This window comes from Mizuhopecten yessoensis, unplaced genomic scaffold, assembly GCF_002113885.1.
Source record: "Mizuhopecten yessoensis strain PY_sf001 unplaced genomic scaffold, ASM211388v2 scaffold5519, whole genome shotgun sequence".
Classification (NCBI taxonomy): Eukaryota; Metazoa; Mollusca; class Bivalvia; order Pectinida; family Pectinidae; genus Mizuhopecten; species Mizuhopecten yessoensis.
The window spans coordinates 1,554,894-1,577,785 of record NW_018406089.1 but is presented as its reverse complement, the minus strand read 5'-3'; the positions used below and the strand labels follow the sequence as shown (position 1 = coordinate 1,577,785).

The 22,892-nt window shown below is 38.8% G+C and overlaps 2 protein-coding genes across 2 annotated transcripts; both read left to right on the top strand.

Moving 5' to 3' along the window:
- The first annotated feature begins 272 nt into the window (after window positions 1–272).
- LOC110450839 lies at window positions 273–3,288 on the top strand. The gene is made up of 2 exons (XM_021498606.1): window positions 273–1,210; window positions 3,207–3,288. The coding sequence occupies exons 1-2, from the start codon at window positions 566–568 to the stop codon at window positions 3,210–3,212; spliced, it is 651 nt and encodes a 216-aa protein (XP_021354281.1). The 5' UTR covers window positions 273–565; the 3' UTR covers window positions 3,213–3,288.
- An 11,040-nt stretch (window positions 3,289–14,328) lies between these two features.
- LOC110450873 (ribonuclease Y-like) lies at window positions 14,329–15,973 on the top strand. Its single transcript, XM_021498646.1, has 2 exons — window positions 14,329–14,455; window positions 14,905–15,973. Exon 2 carries the CDS (start codon window positions 15,217–15,219, stop codon window positions 15,697–15,699), a length of 483 nt encoding a protein of 160 aa, XP_021354321.1. The 5' UTR covers window positions 14,329–14,455; window positions 14,905–15,216; the 3' UTR covers window positions 15,700–15,973.
- Window positions 15,974–22,892: the final 6,919 nt, after the last annotated feature.

The following is a 22,892-nucleotide window of genomic DNA, read 5'->3' as shown; positions in this document are numbered from 1 at the left end:
TGGTACAATGTCCAATGGTCTGAGGTCACAGTGATAATTCTGTGGTACAATGTCCGATGGTCTGTGGTCGCAATGCTAATTCTGAGGTTACCTTCCTGAACTTTTTTCCTCTCTAAGTGTCCTTTTTGTATAACGACTTGCATTATTTAGCTTTGTAAGTACCATACCTATATATATATAGTACATATATACTAAAATGATTGATAAATAACCAAAGCTGTGAAAAATTGTTAAATATGTGATACAAATAAATTTGAAATCCTGAACTTCACTTGTTTTCTTTGTTTCTGTTTTTGATCGAACGTATCTTGATAGGAGGCATGGTATTTTCCTGCGGTTCGCAGTAAAAGCAGGAAATATATGTCTGTTCGTATTCGCTAGGAGCTGTAATCTGATTGGCTGGGTGTAACGAGGTGCTGTTGCACGTGCAGGTGATGGTATATGGTGGGAGAGTGTGAAAGCGGGTCATTCTAGCCTGTTGAACCTGACCCAGACGGTTGGGTTTCTATACAGTAAGAAGATGGAGCCGGCGGTAGCGCAAGCTATGTAGGTAGCACAGACAAACATGATGGAGAATTTGGAGCGTATAATGACAGCAAAGTTAGACGGTTTTCAGCAACATATAGCAGATTCTCAGAGAGTTTTGAGCGAGGTACAGTTGGCGAAGTTTGAGACAATGACAAAGGACTCGTACAAGTTTATTAAAAAAGGTAATGAAGAACAGCACAAAGTGAATACAAAGGTGAGGCAGGCAATGAAGGAGGCAGAAGCAGCGTTGAAGGAAAAAGATGGAAAAGAGGCCATGGACATGATATCTAAATCTATTGATATTTTGGACCACAGACAGAAATTAATTAAAATTGCCGATAGTTCAGAGTTTGGTTGGAGGACTGTTTCTGAATATGAAAAGAAGGAGTTGGCAGACAATTCAGAGGATGAAAAAAGGATGGTGAAAGCAGAGAACAGAGCACAGAAGAAGTTTAAGCAACAGATGATGCAGAGGAGAACCAGAGCACAGCCCCGTCGAACGCACCCCTACGCCCAGGCCCCGGAACCGGAAGTCAAAGGGAATAATGTGGATGGAGTGAGAAATAAGAGTGGGAATGGATCAGCGCGTCGTCCCGGGATCTGCTTTAGCTGTGGGAAGCCGGGGCATTGGCGTTTTGAGTGCAGGGAGATACTCAGGAACGTGGATGATCGAAATGCTAAGATAAGTATTGAGAAAGAGAGAATAGATGAGAGCTCTGAACACATTTTTTGTGGGAAAGTGAAAGTAGACTCGCCAGTGGGCAGATTGAAAAGAACATATAATTTTTGGGTTGGTATGGGCTCAGATAAGGCCGTTTTGGAGGTTAAAAGAGAGGGATATAAAATTCCGTTAGTCACATTACCAGGTCCAGATGAAATTAAAAATAATCGGTCAGCGAGAGAGCATGGAGATTTTGTAGAGCAGGAAATAGCAAAGCTTCTCGAGAAAGGTTGTTTTTCGGAATTTGAGAATAAGCCGTATGTTGTAAATCCGTTAACAGTTGCAGAGAACAAAGGAAAAATGAGAATGGTCCTAGACTGTAGGCACATTAATCCTCATATTTACAAGTCGAAATTCAAATATGAAGACAATGTAGTAGCCAAAGATATTTTTTCAGAAGGAGATTTTATTTTTGGTTTTGATTTAAAATCAGCCTATCACCATATTGAGATATTCGAAGAGCATAGGACATACTTGGGGTTTGCATGGGATTTCGAGACAGGACGTAGATACTTCTGCTTTAATGTGTTGCCATTTGGTATATCTAGTGCAGGTTACATATTCACCAAGGTAACAAGAGCAGTGGTAAAGTATTGGAGGGAACAAGGGGAGAGCACTGTGATGTTTCTAGATGATGGGCTTGGAGGGGCTGATGGAAAAGAGAGAGCCACAGCTTTCAATATAAAAGCTAAGAAAGATTTGGAAAGTGCAGGATTTTTAATTGCACATGAGAAATGTAACTGGGAGCCCCAGAGGGAGCTGATTTGGTTGGGCCTGAGATGGCAGATGAATGAAGGTAAGGTTTATGTGACGGATCAAAGAATAAAGAAGTTGTGTTATAGCACAATTACAACGCAAATTGATAAGCAGCAATATTATTGCTGTCAAGGAGCTAGCAGGTATGGCAGGGCAGATAGTGTTGATGTATCCGGCAGTAGGTAGGCTGGTGGAGTTACAAACAAAAGAGATATTTGGTTCCATAAACAGTAAGGCAAGTTGGAATGCCCCGGTGGTAGAAAGTGAGGGCGCAGAAAGGGAAATTAATTTCTGGCAAAAGAAAATTTGGGATGTAAATGGAATAAACATAAGTAACGTAACTGACGTGGACTATAACTAACTTGTGTTCACGGATGCTTCTGGCGACGGTTATGGTGGGTATAGAGTGCAGGAGGAGAACTCTTTTGTTTTTGGAAACTGGTCATTATTTTGGAAAATGGTCATTATATGAGAGCGAGCAGAGCTCGACATGGAGAGAGCTAGAGGCAGTCAGGCGAATGCTGAACTCTAAAGGAGCATGCCTGGAAGGGCATATAGTGCAGTGGCACACAGACAACCAGAATGTTGTCAAGATTGTTGAGAAAGGCAGTAGAAAGCCAGGTCTGCATGAAATTGCAGTCGACATACATAATACATGTGAAGAGAAAGGTATTTGTATCAAACCATTTTGGGTTAGGAGAGATAGAAATGTGACAGCTGATGAATTGAGCAGAGTCAGAGATAGTGATGATTGGTGCGTAGAGGATCGCACATTTAGGTGGCTAGAGGCAATTTGGGGAACTCACACATGTGACAGGTTTGCAAATAATTTGAATACCAAATGTGTGTGTTTTAATTCAAGGTGGTGGGTACCTGGTACAAGGGGGATTGATGCTTTTGAACAGCCATGGGGTTCTGGAGTGAGTCTATGGGTTCCACCTCCAAGACTGATTTGTAAAACAGTAAAGAAGGCTGTAGATGAGAAAGCAAGGGGAACTTTGATAATTCCGTTGTGGAAATCTGCACCGTTTTGGCCAAAAATTCATAGCAAAAATGGTTTTAAGGATTTTGTGAAAGAATTCAAAGTATTGGACTCTAGTATTGTTAAAAAGGGGCTTGGAAAGAATGGTATTTTTGGGGACAGGAAGACGAGATTTAAAATGGTGGCTGTGCGTATCATAGCATAAATGTATGTTTGCAGGCCTAGGGATCCAGGAGGCTATACATACTGAAGTGTCAAAAGGAGGATGTTTGACGGGGAACATAAGGAACCTGGCGGAGAGTATGTCTACACATTTAGTTAAATCCAGAAGTGACAGCACAAATTCAAAATAATATAGAGATTTTCAAAAGTGGGAAAGATTTATCACAGCAGAAGGTGCATGTGCTATTCCAGGACAACCTATCCATGTGGCTTTATACATCACAAAGTTGCTGAACGATCATGTTTCATTCACATCTATACAGGGTGCATTCTATGCCATAAAGTGGGCACACAAGTTACGAGGATTAATGGATCCAACTGACAATCATTTTGTGTCTGGCATTTTGGAATCCGCCAAGAGACAGAACAGTGTACCAGTTAGAAAGAAAGACATTATTTCCACAGAAAACATCATTGATTTATGTAAGAAGTATGAAAGTTCGAGAGATTTACTTGTACTTAGGGATCTATCCATGATTACTTTGTGTTATGCAGGATTTTTAAGGTTCAATGAGGTGAGCAATTTGAGAGGTACAGATGTTAATTTTACAGAGGGGCATTTGGAATTATATATTCAGAAAAGTAAGACTTACCAGAACAGGCAGGGTAACAAGGTCCTGGTAGCAGAAGGGGTCACAGTAGCTTGTCAATGTAAGATGCTAAGAAAGTATATTGAAGTAGCAGATATAGATTTAAAGGAAAAAGATTTTTTATTTAAACCAGCTTACAGATCAGGTTCGAAGTGTGCACTGATACACAAGAGCAAGGCCATTAGTTATACCAGAGCAAGGGAGACAATTCTAGCAAGACTAAAGGAAGTGTGTGGTGCACAGGCAAATTTAGATTTGCACTCGAGAGCCTCCAGGGCTTCCACAGTGGCTAGATCAACAGTTAACGAGAGGTGTTGGAAGAGACATGGTCGCTGGAGAAGCGACAGGGCTAAAGATGGTTACGTTGAGGATTCTGTTGAGAAGCGGTTGGAGGTAACCAAGGCTGTAAATTTGTAGCTATTTATTTATTATTATTACATTATCAAAAATATACGAATCAGATAGAGCTAGTAGTCGGTCATTCAAATTTCCCGTTCTTTGATTTTTCTAGCAGTGCTTCTGTGTGACAGGCAATCGCAGGTATGGTGTTGTTGGTTACTGTAAGGTAGGACACAGTAAGGTTAATTAAGTGACAGTGTAGAACAGACTGGTATTTTCCTGCGGTTCGCAGTAAAAGCAAGAAATATATGTCTGTTCGTATTCGCTAGGAGCTGTAATCTGATTGGCTGGGTGTAACGAGGGGCTGTTGCACGTGCAGGTGACGGTATAGGGTGGGAGAGTGTGAAAGTGGGTCATTCTATCCTGTTGAACCTGACCCAGACGGTTGGGTTTCTTTCATTAATATTTTTCAGCAAATATTATAAATAGTATTAATATTTTAATACTTGTAGTGTATAGGATGAGTACAGATGCACGGATAGTTTGTTTCGAGAACTAGACTGCTTACTGTAGCGATAAATAGTTTAATTACATTTTGTGGCATTTGTCCATAAATCAAAGTTAACCGATTGCAGATATTTTAGAGAATAAGCTATCAGGATTTATATAGTGATAGGCGACCACGGTTTTCCAGAGTTTTTGGACTCATGTAGTTTTCTCTCTGGTTTTTAGCCCAGGATGCATTTCAACGTACAAGGTGCATTTGCAAGGTTTAGTTAATAGGATTGTGCAAAGCGAAAGATATGCATGTATGGGATTTCGATGTGTATTAATTTGATGTGACCATGATTAAACGCCACTCCAGTGCTTCTGTGTGACAGGCAATCGCAGGTATGGTGTTGTTGGTTATTGTAAGGTAGGGCACAGTAAGGTTAATTAAGTGACAGTGTAGAACAGACTGGTAGTCTTGTGGTAGGACACTAGGCTCGTGACCAAATGGGTTCCAGTCATGTCATGGTACTGTGTTGGATCTTTGAGCAAGATAATTTATTCCGCTTGTTCCAGTCTACTCGGCTGTAAATTAGTACGTGGTTGGGCAACGCTAGAATTGTTGAATGCTAGCTGTGAGCGCGGAAATGGCAGCACCGGCTGTACGCTCCCCTGGGAGTTAAGAAAGATATTGGCTGGATGCAAAGGCTCTATAACCAAGGATAATAATTTGTGAACCGCTTTGAGACGACCTACGAACTAAAATGTGAGAACTTCAAATTATTTAATTAATTAATGTCATGGTCTATCCATCTCATAGATTTTTATCCACCACTTTCACCGAAACGTGGGATATTAATTTGGGTACTGTCTGTCTGTCGCGCTTCGTTTCCGTGCAATAACTACAACAAATGTTAACTGACTTTCTTCAAACTTGGTACCAGGGTTAAATGCCTTAAGGGCTCGATCTAGTTTGATGACCACTTTTAGCGAACCCCATTTGGCGGAGTTATGGCCCCTTGAATAACAAAAAAACATCCTTATCTTCATTAACTTTCGCAAATAGTTTCCGATTGTCTTCAAACTTAGTAACAGGGTTCAATACATTTAGGGCTCGACCAAGTTTGAAAACCACTTTAATCAATTTGGCAGAGTCATTATCTGCAGTTTCCACTTAATAACTCAAGTTTCAAGCTATACATTATGTCTCAACAGCACGATACTCACATGTTTAAACCTAACCTCAATAATGTTTACCTACACTATGTCCTGAAAGGGGGGGATATAAATTCTACAAATTTGCTTGTTATCAATACATGCAAGATGGAATAAAAGCATGTGTGGGTTTTATCTTGAATCATATTCAAGGTCACTAGGGTCAAATATGTTTCAAACATTTAAACAACCTCTTCTGAATAACCAAGAGGCCCAGGGTGATGATATTTGGCCAGTAACGTGCTTGGATGAAGGGCTACCAAGTTTGTTCAAATAAATGACCTTGACTATATCCATGGTCACAGGGGTCAAATATGTTAAAATCTTTAAAAAAAACTTCTTCTGAATAACCCAAAGGCCTAGGGTTGCTTTAATTTGGCCAGTAGCATGCTGGGATGAAGGGCTACCAAGTTTATTCAAGGTCACAGGGGTCAAATATGTTTCAAACCTTTGAGTGTCTTGACTTCTTCTTAATCAAAAAGCCAAGGGTGATGATATTAGGCCATTAACAAGCTGGGATGAAGGGCTACCAAGTTTGTTAAAATTAATGACCTTCGCCCATATTCAAGGTCACAGTGGTCAATATATGTTTTAATCTAAAATCGATTTATTCTGCATAACCAAAAGTTCCAGGGTAAGGATATTTGCTAGAAGCATGCTGGGTTGGAAGACTATAAATTCTGTTTAACCTAATGTCCTTGTTTGTTATTCGAGGTCACAGGCGTCATATGTTTAAATCTTTTAATAGGTTCTTATGAATCAAACACTGATATTCTCCTGTAGTTGTATTTTAGTCCACTTTTAAGATTACAAATGTGAGATTAATACCATGTGAGCGATTGAGGCCCATTGGGCCTCTTGTTTAAGGTCTTATCCTTTGGTGACATGACAATTATTGTATTTCACTTTGTTTAAATGTTGTTTTCCACATTTGGTACATCTCAACAATGAAATTGAGCTACTAGTACTTAAAATGTAACTCATGTGACCACTAAGCCCCTTGGGCCTCTTGTAATAACATGCTTATTGATTTATCTTCTATGGAATCATGTCAACAAATCACTGTACACCTGTACAGTACAGCTACGCTTTGTAGACATCTTAAAAGATATTTATGAATCGTTTTACCCTCAAATTGGCACTAACAATTGTATCTTTTATTTAAACACAAACAAATGATGCTAAAATACAAAAACAAATGTGGGATTGTTGCGTCAGAATAAAAAGATGCCAAGCAAAAAATATGAAGTGTTATTATCGCAAATATATTGCCATAAATACGGGGAAATTCATCGTTGAGAATAGTCTCATTTGTTTGAAATGCAGGAAGACTGCAGCACAAAGTAAGGATCGCAGTACACGTGTAAGACATGCTAATCGAAAATTATATATATCATTTTGCTATTCATAGGTACAGGAAAAAATATAATAAAGTTGTGTGTTTTGTAAGAAAGCAGATAATGGCATGACACAGGCAGTAGAAATGAAAATAAAATCCTTTCAAAACTTGTTGGTAATGATTGTACGATCTTGTGTTACATACAGCGTTTTATTTGTTTTAAATTCATAGAAATAACGCGAAAAAAGCATTTTGTTAAGTCTTTATCGCGAAACGCGTGTATCAATGGCCATGCCTTGAATTCGGCTGTTTATATTAATCTATTCTTAGACACAGGATTCCGATAGAGCTACCTGTATAAGTACACGGTGGCACGCGCGCACTAACAGTTTCATCTTTGGGGAAATAGGCACAGCGCTTTTACCAACGCCTGCGAAGTGAAGATTTATTGGGGCGAGATGCATTATAAGAGTTAATAAGATTCTTACTGAGAAAAATGACACAGAGATTTCAAATATCGGATTGAGAGACAGCTCATCAACCCTAGATCACAATTTGAAAATTTTAAAAACGGACGGTTACCTAGAAAATAAATGGTGTAAACTGAGAAAAGGATCCGCATTTGAATAAATTATAAATTATACAAATTTTATGACATGCAGCTTGGTATATTAATTTCATAATGAACAAAATCAATGTAACAAAGAAATCAGGCAAAATAATGAAATGCAATTTCATAACACATAAATAAAAATAACGAAAGATAATTATTATTATCAAAACCTATTGCTGGATTTGATGTAATGATGCACTTGTCTAAAATGTTTGTATTGATTTCTACCGAAAGTTGAGTATCACAAAACAAAGTAATTCTAAATCAAAATCAACATACAAGGTATTCAAATGTTAGAGCAGGATGCGTCTTTCGTTGTTAAAAAGTAAGCACTCTCAAACAAAAGTGAAAGGCATTTTCAAAGGGATGGCCACAATAACAAAATACACTATCAACAAGATTTACTCTATGCAGATCATATTTAAGTGGACAACACTGATGTCTAAGTTTTGTATGCAAAATGTTTAAGTTACGTTCACTGAAACCTAAGTAGATTGGCGGATAAGATAGTACGTTTGAAGTTAACGAGTTTTTAAAGGGATGTAAAGTAGTCAATGATCGTTCTGAAAGGTCCAATGAGTTCCAACTGCGAAGAGTTAAAGGTATAAAAGATGAATTTGTTAGAGAAAACCTGAAAGGAAGAATTTTGTAATCATTATTGTTTCAAATCATTTTAATAGTCCGGAGTTAATTTGTTGTGCATTTTATACGAAAGTTGGAGTTTTCTACGTTTTCTTCGGTTCTAAAGAGTCTCTAGACCAGTTTCAAAAAGTAAATCTTCAAATCTCGCATATGATGGAAGTCCAGTTATAATACGGATAGCTTCTCTTTGGGCGTTATCTAACATTTCTGTTAGCAGGAACATGGACTGGATGACTGACGTCAAAACACTAAAGTCGAAAAATCTCATTAAAAGGCACTTCAATATATTTGTATTTAGCTGACAATCGAAGGATTGTACTCAATTGGTCAGAGTAAATATATTCATGTATGAAAATTCCGGGCAATACATCATCGTCCTCGATGCTCTAGGGGTCATGCTCACTTTCGCTCTCTGCACCCCTGGAATATGTCATGACAAAATCGAAGGCTCAATGGGTGCCATCAAGTGTATCAGACGTACATCAAAATAATCTCTCGGTCGCGTAATGGTGAAATTGACTGACTTTGTAGTCAGTTATCGATCCTCTGTAATCTTTAAGCGATTGGTCAGGGTTTATTTTCACATAAGACCAATCAAATAGCTAGCAGTGTGCCTTCAATTTCGCTATGACATATTCCAGGGGTGCAGAGAGCGTAAGTGAACGTAACCTCTCGAGTGTATCGCGGATGCTATCATATGATAAAATAAAACACCAAGTACAATGTATTCTGTGGATAGATCAAAATGAACATCAGAGACAAAGTTTGTTTGTTAGTTTGTTCGTTCAGGCTTAACGACTCAAAAGGTCATATTTGGCCTAAAGTGTTTATTAGAAACTCTAAAGACATATATCGAAAGCAACTAAAAGGTTTAGAGACAGTGTTATTTTACATAGATAGGATAAAACAAACATAGGAGACAACGACATCACACGGATAGGACAAAGAGAACAGAAACTGTACTGCGTGGAAAGGACCACAGGGACCTGATAATTTGTTACAGCTATATTTTGACCTAAACTAAGGTGTTCATAGTAATTTGAACACCCCAATGATATTCCACCATTGGAATGGCACTTTTACCGAAAGTTGATCTATACCCCGAAAACACGTCAGTTTAGGTACAAATACAGCTATAACAAATTATCAGGCCCCTGTGGAAAGGACAATGCAAACAGATGTGGACAGGGCTGAATGAACACATGGATCATTAGAAGAAAATCTGGGGCAATGATGTAAATAATTAGGACATAATGAACATCCGGTAAAATGTGTTACTGCATATTTAAGTCAACAGGGGAGAAAAGAGCTAAAATCCACAACAGTTGTACATGTAAGTGATATTTAGGGAATCGATTTAGTCAGGGAGGGAGTGAGTGAGTGAGTAAGGGATGAAGAGACGGAGTGGGCAAGCGAGCGAGCAACGTTCAATAGACGTGATCAGATTGTTAACAAGCTTAAGCTTGTACAACAAAGGCGCTGACTTTTACCGCGGGATTAATATATATTGGTAAACCTATAAAAATGTATCATCAATTTAACACACGGACGTGTTTACATCATTCACGCGGACCCATCCAAAACGATCGAACGGTAACCTGTTAACGAACACAATAATGGCGTCAACATGACTTCTCGTAAAGATGGTATTCAACGTAGCTAGCCCTTGTTCGGAATGGATTTATGTAGGAGAAGGTCCAGGGTTATGCCTTATTAGGGGGACAATTTGTTAAATCAAGCATTTTGTTTTGTTTTTCTGTTTAAAAATTTAGTGGATTCCTCTGCAGCTGAGGCAGGGACGTAACCAGGCGTACGCACGGACGCACGGGCTTCCACGTAATTTTTTCAAGAAACTTTTTTTTAGATAACGGGCGCATGATCGTCTACGTATATCAGGTTCTTTTAATTTGACCTCGATTCCTACCGTGCACAACTCCGGATTCAACCGACGTTTGGGTTTAACGTTCAGAACAACACAAGCATTCGTAATGAGTTTGATACAAGGGAAATTGATTCGTTTTTCGTACCAAGACGTGAGACTACAAAGCAAGCTGAACCAGAGAGTGGACAGAGCCCTATCCCAACCTCTCCTGTTCCGATCCAAGCTAGTAGCAGTAGCAGCGATCCGGGTGCAGTGAGTCCCGCTTTTAAGCTCCCAGCACGGACACCACCCTTCCGGGACCTTGGGTCCAAATTAACATTTGATACCAAAACCATGACTGATTTGTTGGAGCTGAAATGGGAGAGGGCATACATTTCAACTTTCCAACAAGGTACTTTAAGTTTACATCTGTAGTTAGATCCCGCAATGTAACATGTCCAACAAGGACAGTTGACCAGAGGGGTAAGCCCTCTGTCGCCGAGTTACCAACAAAACATTTACAAGGATCACATCGCAGAACTGTATGTGATAAACTTTAACAACTCATATAATCCTGGGCCCTCAGTGAATTCATTATCTCATTGATATTGTTTCTTTTATTGACTTTTTAACGAAAATGATCCTTGTTCATATGGAAATAATTATTACGCATTTGATAAAATATACTAAAAGCCAAATATGGAAATGATTGGTATTTTATGTCTCAAACTGCACCAGAATGGATTCCAGATTAAAAAAAAAAATCGGGGGGTGGGGGGGGGGTAACCCCCCTCCCGAACCCACAACCTACTCCGCGCTTCGCGCTTCGTATGCTTCCACATACTAATAGTCCTGGTTACGTCCCTGTGAGGTATTATTATCGGTGTGTCTAATGGAAAAGACACATATTGAACTCCTACTCTGAGAATTTTTGACGAATGGTGGCATGACTTTCACCACTAAGTTAGCGAGCGGCATCAATCTCGGTTTCATACATATTCAAGTTTGATCAGGTATTTTAAAAATAGCGAGGGTTTTTTTCTGAAGGAGATACTTTCAAATAAATCTCAGTAGCCAGACAATTTACACCCAAATCAAAAACCTAAATAAATCCACTCCGAACAAGGGTTAGCTACGCCCCTGGGATTAACCTTTACGGAGCATACCTTCTTTACGAGTAGTCATTTTGGCGCCATAGTAGAACGAATTTACTGGCAAATTACAATAGTAGAACGAATTTACTCGCAAATGACAATAGTAGAACGAATTTACTCGCAAATTACAATAGTAGAACGAAATTACGGGCAGATCACGCTTCATCTGGAGAACTTGGGTTGAGTTCAATTGTTGCCCCCTCGTTTTGACGAACCAATTAATGTCCCTTGTCGCCGATCGCTTCCTTTGATGGTCATCTAGCTTGGATAACTTACCATGAAATACTGCTCTTATTTTTTTATTATCTATTTATTTATCTTAATTTATTCCATTATTTATTTGATGATCACCTAGGATAACCTACCAAGAAATACTGCTTTTATTTATTTTAATTATCTATGTATTGGTTTATCTTTATTTATCCATTTATCTATTTGATATAGGATAACCTACCAAGAAATACTGCTTTTATTTATTTATTTATTTATTTGTTATAAATATATCTTTAGAGGTGAGTGTCTTGATATTTTATCAATTCGAGGTTTGATTCCATTGGAGTCTACAGATCATACATTGTATACACACAGGCTGGTCTATCATGCATTGTTAACCAGACCTATTTCTGTGGGTCAATAAATTCCTTTGTATCCAATCGATCGATGTGTAAATGTATCTATGTTGCACGCTAAACTCTCGTTTCAAAACCTCACTACGCCCTTTCTGACCCTCGTTAAACATTAATTTACCAGCTTGCAGTTGTTGACTGCTTTATCAAGTTCCGGTGTTGTTTAAGACGAGGAAATATCTACATGGACCAATCGACTAACCTACCTTTAACGTCAGCGTGCATAAACGTAGATTCTCACTGCTCATTGTTGTATCTCCTTCGCAAAGGAATTACATTTATTTAAACTGTGATTTCCTTGTCCGTTTACTATATTTACTTCATTTGAAAAGACAAATATTTATTTGATTTTTTTCCTCACAAAAACACTTCCACTATGGGACCAGGATCACAGAACCCCTAGATTGTAAAGCCGGTAGACTATCCACTGCACTAACGAGCAAATTTGTTACAAATGTAGGTGAATCCTTTCATGCAACAATTCAAAACAGTTGCATTCCCATAAGACTACAGAAAAAGTAGCATAACTTAAAAGGGAAATAACTTATAAAGTCCTGTATATCATAGGAAACTGAGGGTGCTCTCTACCATAAAGAGTGAATCTAATGGGTTTTTTACCATCCTGTTGAAATGAAACCGGAGTAACTGGAGAAAACCCACGTGATCGGGTAGGTGACTCTATACCATTTCATGTACGATCGAGGAATCGAACCCCGACCGCCTTTGTTAAAGCCGAGTGTGTTATTCACTAAACGCTTTTCGATCACAACAACTCGATCGTTACCTTGAACGTTTCTATAACATCACCTTTTGCACGTCTGAAGCTAAAAGTAGGTACTAAAAGTTTTAGTAAATTTAGTTTAATTAAGCTGCTCTGGATATGACAGATCTATATTCCGGCAATTGTTTCGTTGTACTTCTTTGGACCATTCCAACATATCAATATGTTTAGTTTTGTATAGGTACCATACTGTGTTTCATCGTCGGATGAGTGCAAACATTGAATTTGCCATTTTTTAATCTGCACACTTATTTGGTCTTCAAACGATAGGGCATCGTCTAGAAACCCTCCAAGATCCTATCTATGGATACCTCAATTAATGATTCATTGTTCAAGTAACATTTCCGTTCTCTCATTGCACGACCGATGTGCATAAGTTAACGTTTTCCAGTAGGAACTCTCAAGATCCATTTTATATCCGCTTGGTTAGCGTCTCAACGTGAAGCCTACGCATTGCTCTGAACATTTTAGTATTGTTAGCAAAAAGGTAGCCGGTAGAGTTGGTATTACCTGGAAGATCGTTTATGTATATTACGAACAGAATGGGTCTCAGGGCGGATCCTTGAGGTACCCTAGTATATAGAAGATTGTTTATGTATAATACGAACAGAATTGGTCTCAGGACGGATCCTTGGGATTTCCCCGATGTTATTGAAGTCCGACTTCAATGTTTACCTTTCACAAATACCATTTGCTCTCTGTTTGAAATGAAGCTTTTGAGTCCCGAATACAGCTGAAAGTGACAATCATCAACAAAATAGTAAACTGTAAAGTAAATAAATAAATAAAATAAATGAATGAAAATTGTTCAGTCAGTTACATGTTGACTAAGTTCGGTGACAGTAGACTCTCGGAGACAGATGAAGAGAAAATAATGGAACCAATTGTAAACTGTATTTCTTTTACAAAAATTATGAAACAATTTATTTCAACGTAAACTAACCACTCTTGATGGCCCGGATATTAACGCGCATGGGGCTTAGTGTGTGAGGAAACCGGAGTACCCGGAGAAACCGACGTGGTTTGGCAGTCGATCCCATAACTTTTCACGTTCGATCGGAGATTCGAACCCGGGGAGGCTTGGTGAAAGGCGAGTGCGTTATTCACTGCACCACCCGACCTCCCTTCGGCTAAATCAGTAGAGTGGCGCCCTGGGAAGCTGTGTGTCACTGGTTCGATCCCCAGTGGAGGCACGCTACTTATATAGTTGTATAGTGTCGCCCCTGCTACACGTGCCATTACCTACATCGGACTTCCTTAATCGTCGATATCGACGGAGGAAGGCATAAAGATGAAGATGAATATGAATATTTACATCGTAGCGATTAACGTTATCAATGGTTCCAGCATCACCAAAAGACGATTAAGCAGATAGATGGATGATGGGTAACCCTATTATGACGTCATGTGGGTTCATCAATATTATGACGTCACAATACCATGTTTCTATGCACGTTTCTTCCATTTTGCGAAAGCTGTTAACAACGATTTTCAGGAGATCATGGGATGCTCTTACGCAAAGACGCTCGAATTTGAACAAAAACCAAAACGATGCCGATTGAGGGCGCTGTTTGGACGGTATCATAGACGGACCAAGGTAAAGTTAACGACGCTTAATTCCTCTCTGTCGTGATCGTATAGATAAGGGAAACTCTTTCCTAACAGATACCGAAGTAACCGTCCAGAGAACTGCCATGATATTGGAGCAACGGGCTACTAAACTTCAGAAAAATATCACTCTACGTTTGAACTTCATTTACCCCAATTCCGAGTCTCATTATATAGATATATCCGGAAACCAACATTCTGCATTCCAATAAATTCACAATATATGGTCAACGGTCATGTAAATGAGCACTAGATAGAAACCTTGGAATCACTGTTTAAAAATTCCTTTCTCTGTTCTGATCAATTAATAATTGAATAGATCTAAAAATGAGAACACAAACTTGAGCTTGATTTCAAATATTTTAATGAAAAATAATTCATCTAAAGAATACACATAAACATGTATTTATTTTGCATTTTATTCATTCTTAAAAACAGGTTAAAACAATTCATATCGGGGACCCCGTAGGAATTCCTGTCAACGAAGGCATGCCCATGCTTAATCTTGCACGCAAGACAGAGCAAACGGTTCTTATGCAGCTTCGGGAGGAGGGGATAATCCCAAATAAGGGATTAGGAGGCGTGTCCTTCACTATAGACTTGAAAGAGGAAATAGCAGACCTGTCAATCTCTGATGATGAGTTTTATCAATTACCTGGGGAACCGCAATGTGCACGTGATACTACAAAAGCAGTTCCATCAAGACCGCGTAAATGACCTCCCCTTACCACCAGAAGTGTTCCGGATACGATGCCTCTCGCCCAACGTGAGTCCGACGTGGAAATAGTGAAGAATGAGGTTTTACGGAGAAAGGGAAAAATGACCCGTATATCAGAACATAGACGGGAATTAGCTGCAGCTAAAAGAGAGGCAAGAGAAAAAGAAAAGCGAGTCCGACTCGAAGAGAAGCTGATGAAAATAGCACGACAAAAAGATGGCGAAATCGAAAAGGACACGGTCAACGACCGCTTACAGAGAGCAAAGGTCATTCGAAAATTAAATGCAGAAGAAATCAGAAGAAGAACCGAGGCGAATCAAGCCAGGGTTTCGAGGACAGAAAATGCAAACAAGATATCAACGGAGGAGAGAATGGAACGAGCTCGACAGAAGAGAGAGAAAAGATTAACAGAACGGAGGGAGAAATGGGAAAAGAAGGAAAGTAGAATTGAAGAAATGAAAAGGAGACGCCGAGTCAATACACCAAAACCATCCCTACCTAACATTGAAATTTAGACATGAGGATTGGGATGATGATGATGATGATGATGATGGTGATGGTTTAGTTAATTTCATGATGATATGTTTGATGATGATGCTTAAGTTGGTGATAGTTGTGGTTATGATGATTTAGATGATGATGATGATTTAGTTATTGATCATGATTAGGTTGATGATGGTGATGCTTATGATGATTTAGTTGATGAAAAATATTTTGTAACACATAAATGAATCACTTCTTTTTCTATATGCTCTTTTGTCATTTTAAATTGATATAAAGAATCATTTACATACCAGAAAGTGTTCGTCCTATAATTGTATACACAATGACCATTTAGATTTAAAGCTGACTGGTTAAACGAAAGTACAGTATCACAGTATTGTGCAGGATTGAAGAAACAATATATAATTATCATTATCGTTATTAAACATCTTATTTAGGATTGAAGAAGCACTACATCATGAATGATCATCATTAGATATACACATTACACACCAAATGGTGATATCGTTATTAAATCTCTAGCCTCACCTTCGCATTTATTGATGGTGTTACCAATCAATCATTAAAATAAAGTACACAATAGCATGAAAAGTAACAATCCAAATGAAAAAGTCCCCTGACTACTGTTGCTGTGTCCCTTTACAACACTTAACATCCATTGTTCTAGCCTACCCATCTGTACAAATGTGTATCAGTATATGTGGTGGTAAATCAATCTGTTACGTGCGAGAGACACTTATCCAATCCACAGGAACCTGAGAATTTGTTACAGCTATATATTTGGACCTAAGCTAAGGTGTTTAGAGTACGTTTACTCGTTTTAGGAGTTTAGATCAATTTTCGGTAAAAACGCCACCCCAATGATGATAATATACGTATGTTATACATTATCATCCCCAGTATATCCTCATCACTGGGGATGGCATTTTGACCGAAAAAAAATTATATATAGCTGTAACAAATTATCAGGTACCTGAGATCCAACCACTTATCTTCAGTCGTTTTATATTTCAAATACCTGTGAATTTCAGATGTTATTGACAAGAAGGTTTATTTCAAGAAGGTAGGCCCTTCTTCTACACTTGATTGGGGTTTAATTATCAATGACGTCATTCGTTGCAGTTTTAATTGTAAACGATTCTTTCGTCACAGATGTTATTTCAAAAATGACAAGAAAGAAATAGGCAAAAAAACACAATATGATCAATGATAGTTTTGGACGATTAACATAAACTTAAAACCTACCTTTTAGTGACTGACAACGTGAACGGGCCTATGCGCATGCACTGCCATGCAATGGCGCCTTGGTCGTGATGCACTACCGCCTTAAACGCCAGTCAAGTTGATTTAGAGGTATCTTTAAGAAATTGTCAAACTGGCTAAATTTACGGCGGACAGATTAACACTTCGTATATACATGTAAATATTGGGAGCAGGAACGGAACTAATTTTGGTTGTTGCCCAAAATATTAAACTCAGAAAAAGACAGATTTTTGCACTTTTCTAAAACTTAGAATTGTCATGTCATGTCGGTTCTTCATGTAAACTAATTTCTGCCACCAAAAATATATAGATCTTCTTTTTTACTGAGATTGGAAAAATCATACTTCCATACTTCCACGCCCGAGCGGAGCGAGGTGATTGTTTTTTCTGAAGATGTAATACTAAACTATTTTAGTGGGGCTTTTCTGTAGATTCAGTTGATAATGTACGCGAATCTACATGTACATATAGTTTTGGCGAGTATTTTGGTAATATAATATTAATTCATTTTGTCATCTGAGTTTGCGGTATTATTCCAGGTTATATTTTATAACATAGAGTATTTATATTTTATGATGGCCGAGCGGAGCGAGTGTTAACAAATTCTCTGAAAAAATGGTAAAAATGTAGGTTTTTGGTTAAAATGTTGATGTTTGTGTCATGCCTTTCATGTGCATGTAGTTTAGGCGAGCATTATGGCAATTAAATATTAATTTATTTTGTCATAAATATGAATTATAATTTGACTGTTTGTCTTATGTACAAGGGCAACACATGTTAAAAGGTATATATATACATGCCAGGCTTTTATGCTAACATTGGTTATTATTCACCTGATAACGTGATGCTAAGTCGGATGCTTTATTGTCTTTGAAATTTACATTTTTTAACAGGTATAACAAATCACTCCTGGTGATGATGTGAACATGAAACCACAGGTGAAAATACAGGTTTACATATCATGAAATGGACTCTACCTTTGAAATAACAATTAACATATATACCTAATTCCAACAGATGGTTTTATCCCCTCTCAACGGACAGGGTGATCACCACACCGTGACATTAGAACAATATGATTAGGTAGACAGTCCGTTGAGCCTTCACCACTGACCTGACTGGAGATCCTACTAATATATAAACAATAGAGGATTAACCCCCTATTGTTTAGAGTACAAGTAGTGGACTCCTTGTTTGGGCAACTGCACCCTTAGGCATATTCAAACTGCAACTTGCCATACATAGGAGGACAGTGAAGCTGTTTAAAGGACGTGTTCCACGCTCCCGTACACGTGCTGTATGTAACTGTGACAGCCTAACCGCATCTAAGGAGCTGACCGACCTTAGGGCGTGACCTGGACGGGCAAGGTCATTTTGAATCACTGAGGGCCCGGTAAGCTGGAGACTTATTTATTATACCGGGATAGTAAAACGGTAATCTATTACAACTTGTAAGAGAAATTTTGTAAGCTGTAATGTATACAACACGATATTTGTTAAAAAAATGTATGTCCGTTGGTAGCGTATGTAAATGTGGGATTGATTCACACATACAGTGAGAGGAATGCTATTACATACGCATAAAGAACGTAATGCTATACGTTATTGGAAATGCTATATTACAGTTCAGTTTTGTATGCGTGGAAAATGTTCGTTTTAACATACAAAGTGTGTGACCTAGTCTGTATGGTTTTAATAGCGAGAGCTATCTATTCGTTGTATGAATGGACGTGGGGTGGCTCTCTGATCCGTGTCTGTTTTATTGACAGAGACAATAAAATGGTGTACATATTTGTGTTGTTATTGTATCAGAAGATTCGAGAACATCACCGATCCGGTTGAAACCGGTTTCGATATTTCTAAACGAGATGCAATCGGGGAAAACCCAAACACCTTAATCCCATTTAAAAAGGGATCTGGCACCGGTATTTCAACTAGGTCAGATGATGCAATATGGGGAAATCCCTGGAATGTATAGCCTAAGGGGCTCATCCTCTATATGGACGGTATGTCTTTCTCGGTGTTGTTTTCCTAACCGGTTGGAACCGGTTGGAATATTTACAAAAAGATGCAGCTAGGAAAACCCCAAAATACATGAGAATCTCCTATAACATCATCGATCGGTACCCCCCTCGTATATAGGTTGTCGCTATAAATTGATGCAGTCAGGAAAAACCTAAATACATGAGACACCCCCCCCTCCCCTCTGACGTCATCGATCGGTACCCCCCCTGCCGAAGGGGGTGCCACTAGGGGGGTGGCAGGGAGTTGGTAAGGATCAAATAGGGGAGTGCACTCACTGACCCTGGCCCAAAAGCGGTACTTTTGTACAACTTCTGCAACTCCAAACGACAATAATTTATCTTAAAATAATATAAATATCACCAAATTTAAAAAGACCAATATTTTTGTCAGCTTACTATATAGCTTATCATAAGATATTATAACACTGTTACACATTAATGTCAGAGTAAAAGATATTATAACTGTTACATATTGGTGTCAAAGTAAATTTGACTTTCAAATATAAATAATCATAGTTCACAGGTTGGTTGATATTAGGAGAAAATCCCATACGAAAAAGAGGAAAATCTTCAAAAACCTAAGTCCAGATTACTTTTGGACACAAAAAAGGGTGTTGCCCGGGCAACTAGGGCAACACTCCTGGGTCCACCACTGCATATATAATCTAGAAGTCCTTCTAAATGTCTAATAAAGAGAACTTAGTTATAACGGCCGAAATTAAACCTAACCCTGTCCTTAGTCCGAATTATTCTGACGTTTTATCGACTTTTTTCATATCGTTCTGTCGTCGATTAACGTCGTTAATCGACGACAGACCCATATGAGTGTCGATAAAATGTCAGAATAATTCGGACTACCCTGTCCTCTGCGTCGCCGTTAACATGCCTACTCTTTTCCGTGCGGGATTGGACAGTTTTCATACGGGACACCATTTATAGTCCCCATCCGACCGACTGTGTGTTAGCACGGAATTAGATTAGAGGTTGATTGGTTATCTAAGTCCGCGGTTGACTGCATGCGGGTTTCGTCTCACTGACGGAGGTCGGTGTTCTGTCGGCCCTATAAGTGTAGTGGACTCCTTGTTTGGGGAACCCCCTTAGGCACATATATATATTCAAACTGCTGGCAAATGGAAGCAATAGTATAAGAAGAAAATCCCATATGAAATAGAGGAAAATCTTCAAAAACCGGCTTTGTCCAGATTATGACACAGAAAAAAGGTATTGTCCGGGCACCTAGGGCAACACCCATAGGTCCGCCACTGGAACTTCAAGCCGTTTGTATAGTGAAAAGTTGGAGATAATGGCTTACACATAGCCGAAATGAGCCTTTTGAAACACGTACCCATAACAGGCAATACAGAACAAATACACACAGTATTTCACTCGAGTTTACCTAGTCCGAATTATTCTGACGTTTTATCAACTTTTTTCATATCGGTCTGTCGTCGATTAACGTCAGAACTCCGGCCCTCTATAATATGCGGGAAATATGCGACCCGTGCCCGGAGCGCACTTTTAAAAACAAATCGTCACTTTCACACACATGTCGCACATGGATCGAAAGATCTATGCTTTATGCACAAGATGAACATAAATTACATGCCTCAAACAACCAATTCAATCACTAAAAACATATTTTTTCAAACTTACTCTGTTTTACTCTAGTTTTTTGATAGCCCGCCTTCTAATGCCACGTGACTAAAATCTCGCCGGCTTACGTCATAACGTTGGGATATACCTTCGGTAACGCGAGATCTCGTCGAGTCATGTGATATTGCTCATGGCCTAATTTCCATTAAAAACATGGGTTGGTATAGAAAACGTTGGAAAATATTTTTCGTAATATTTGAAACATGTTATTGATACCACCTAGTACATAAAGAATATATCTTTCGATCCATGTGCGACATGTGTGTGAAAGTGACGATTTGTTTCTAAAATATCAGTTTGAAGTGCGCTGCGGGCGCGGGTCGCGTATTTCCCGCATATTATAGAGGGCCGGAGTTCTGACGTTAATCGACGACAGACCGATATGAAAAAAGTCGATAAAACGTCAGAATAATTCGGACTAGAGATTACCGGTCCTCCTACTAAAAGGTTGGGATATAGAAAAGCAAGTGACTATCTATTGTTCCAGAACGGTAGAGGGTTGACGTCGGCGGGTGGGCACGGGTTGTCGCCAGGTACGCCGCAGGGGCGTTTGGGAACGCCTGAGCCTCTGGTTGGATCCTCCTCATGGTACCGAGTGAAAGTCACTATTATGACGTTAACGCCGGCGCAGAATGTTATTGGGTACCCACATAATAGGTCGCACTATTCCTAAACGTTGTTGTAAATGTTGCCTGTGCTAATAAATGTTGGAAACGATCAGTATAGTGTTGGGTATTTTGTCGCACTGCAGACTCCAAAGATATCAAACGTCACTTTACGCTAGAACCCGGAAGGACAACGGTGGAGGACGAAGGACGTGAACCGTTACAGTATTATCAGACACGGGTAACACGATCCTTAATCATATATATTTTTCCTTTAGTGAAAACTTCTGGTGACTGAAAAAGTATTTCCAGGAAAATGCAGATACTCACAGAAAATGATACACACGTACGGTAACGTGCCATTCGTCTTCTGCGTTACGTCATTTTCCCATTGGTTTCTATGTTAATTTACTTTAATAAATAGATTAGATAAATATAATTAATATACCAGTTTCATAAAAAAAAACCAGTTTACTACTAGGGGTGCATACATTATTATAATAATGATGTTATAGAAAGTTCCCACGGTGGTACAGTTAGTTATTGTCTACATTAATTTCTCGAGAAGCTATATGTCGAAAATAATATTGTGCATGTCCTAAATCAAAATGAAATGGTACCACCGGCACGGTAAGTTCCAGATATAATGCATAATTGAAAAATCATCATTGCCTCTAGTTTCACATATTAACACTGACCCTGTTTAATTGTGCTATAATGTACGTTTTAACACGGACTTGGATAACTAATCTAATTCCGTGGTTTTAACTTCATCAAAATTTCATCATTTCACTTCTTGGAATGGATTAGGACTACTTTGATATTTAGTTCCCGCGGTTGTTACAAGGCTTATCGATTTATATGTTGTCCTAATAAAATAGTGTTAGATCAAGTTTAGATTAATAATTTAAACAATTTAGCGGTACCTACTGTTTTTTTTTGCCACTAAAGGTCCAGTCTGACATTTCAACGCGCCTTTTTAGAGTTACTCCCCTTTACACAGCTCTCTCCCTTATAATGCAAGAAATTGTACACAATCAACAACGCCAAGTGCCACGCACGTTTTTATCATCTGTCAAAACATCAGAATCACGTTCTTCCGAAGACATCGTGACAAGCAAGATCAGGACGAATGTAACCCGGAGTGTATGAACGAGTTATGGAGTATTAGAAGAAAAAGGAACTGATTTCACATGGGGAAAATTCCACTGGCAAACATCAACAACTGTTTGGTCAAGTCGACGGAAGCCGGGTCGGGTGGAGTTTTCACAGTTTCTGAGTCACGAAAATCGATTTTATTGTTTGTATAAGTAAATGAAAGTTGATACATATGAAACTCTGGCTTAGACTGTGACGTTTTTAATAGGACTGTGGAACACAATAAAAATGAGCCAAAGGTTTATCGTAACGAAAGCTGATGAGGAGGCACCAATTGGGGAAACGGGAGGATCATATGGTGCCGTGCCTGGTCAAGAGTTAAACCACTCAGCGAGCAACGATGCTGGAAAACATGGTGAGCTCTTATTTGAAATATTACTTTTGTTTAATTGTACTCTTCAGTGTCATAGCTATCACAACAATGCACATCTCTATCCCTTCACCGCACCTTAACCCTAGCACAAGGCACCATTCAGACACTCACCTGTCCACGGTCCAGAA

What these genes read in the sequence shown, in the direction of transcription:
- LOC110450873 (XM_021498646.1), top strand. Translation starts at nt 15,217, where the DNA reads ATGCCTCTCGCCCAACGTGAGTCCGACGTGGAAATAGTGAAGAATGAG.
- LOC110450839 (XM_021498606.1), top strand. Translation starts at nt 566, where the DNA reads ATGATGGAGAATTTGGAGCGTATAATGACAGCAAAGTTAGACGGTTTT.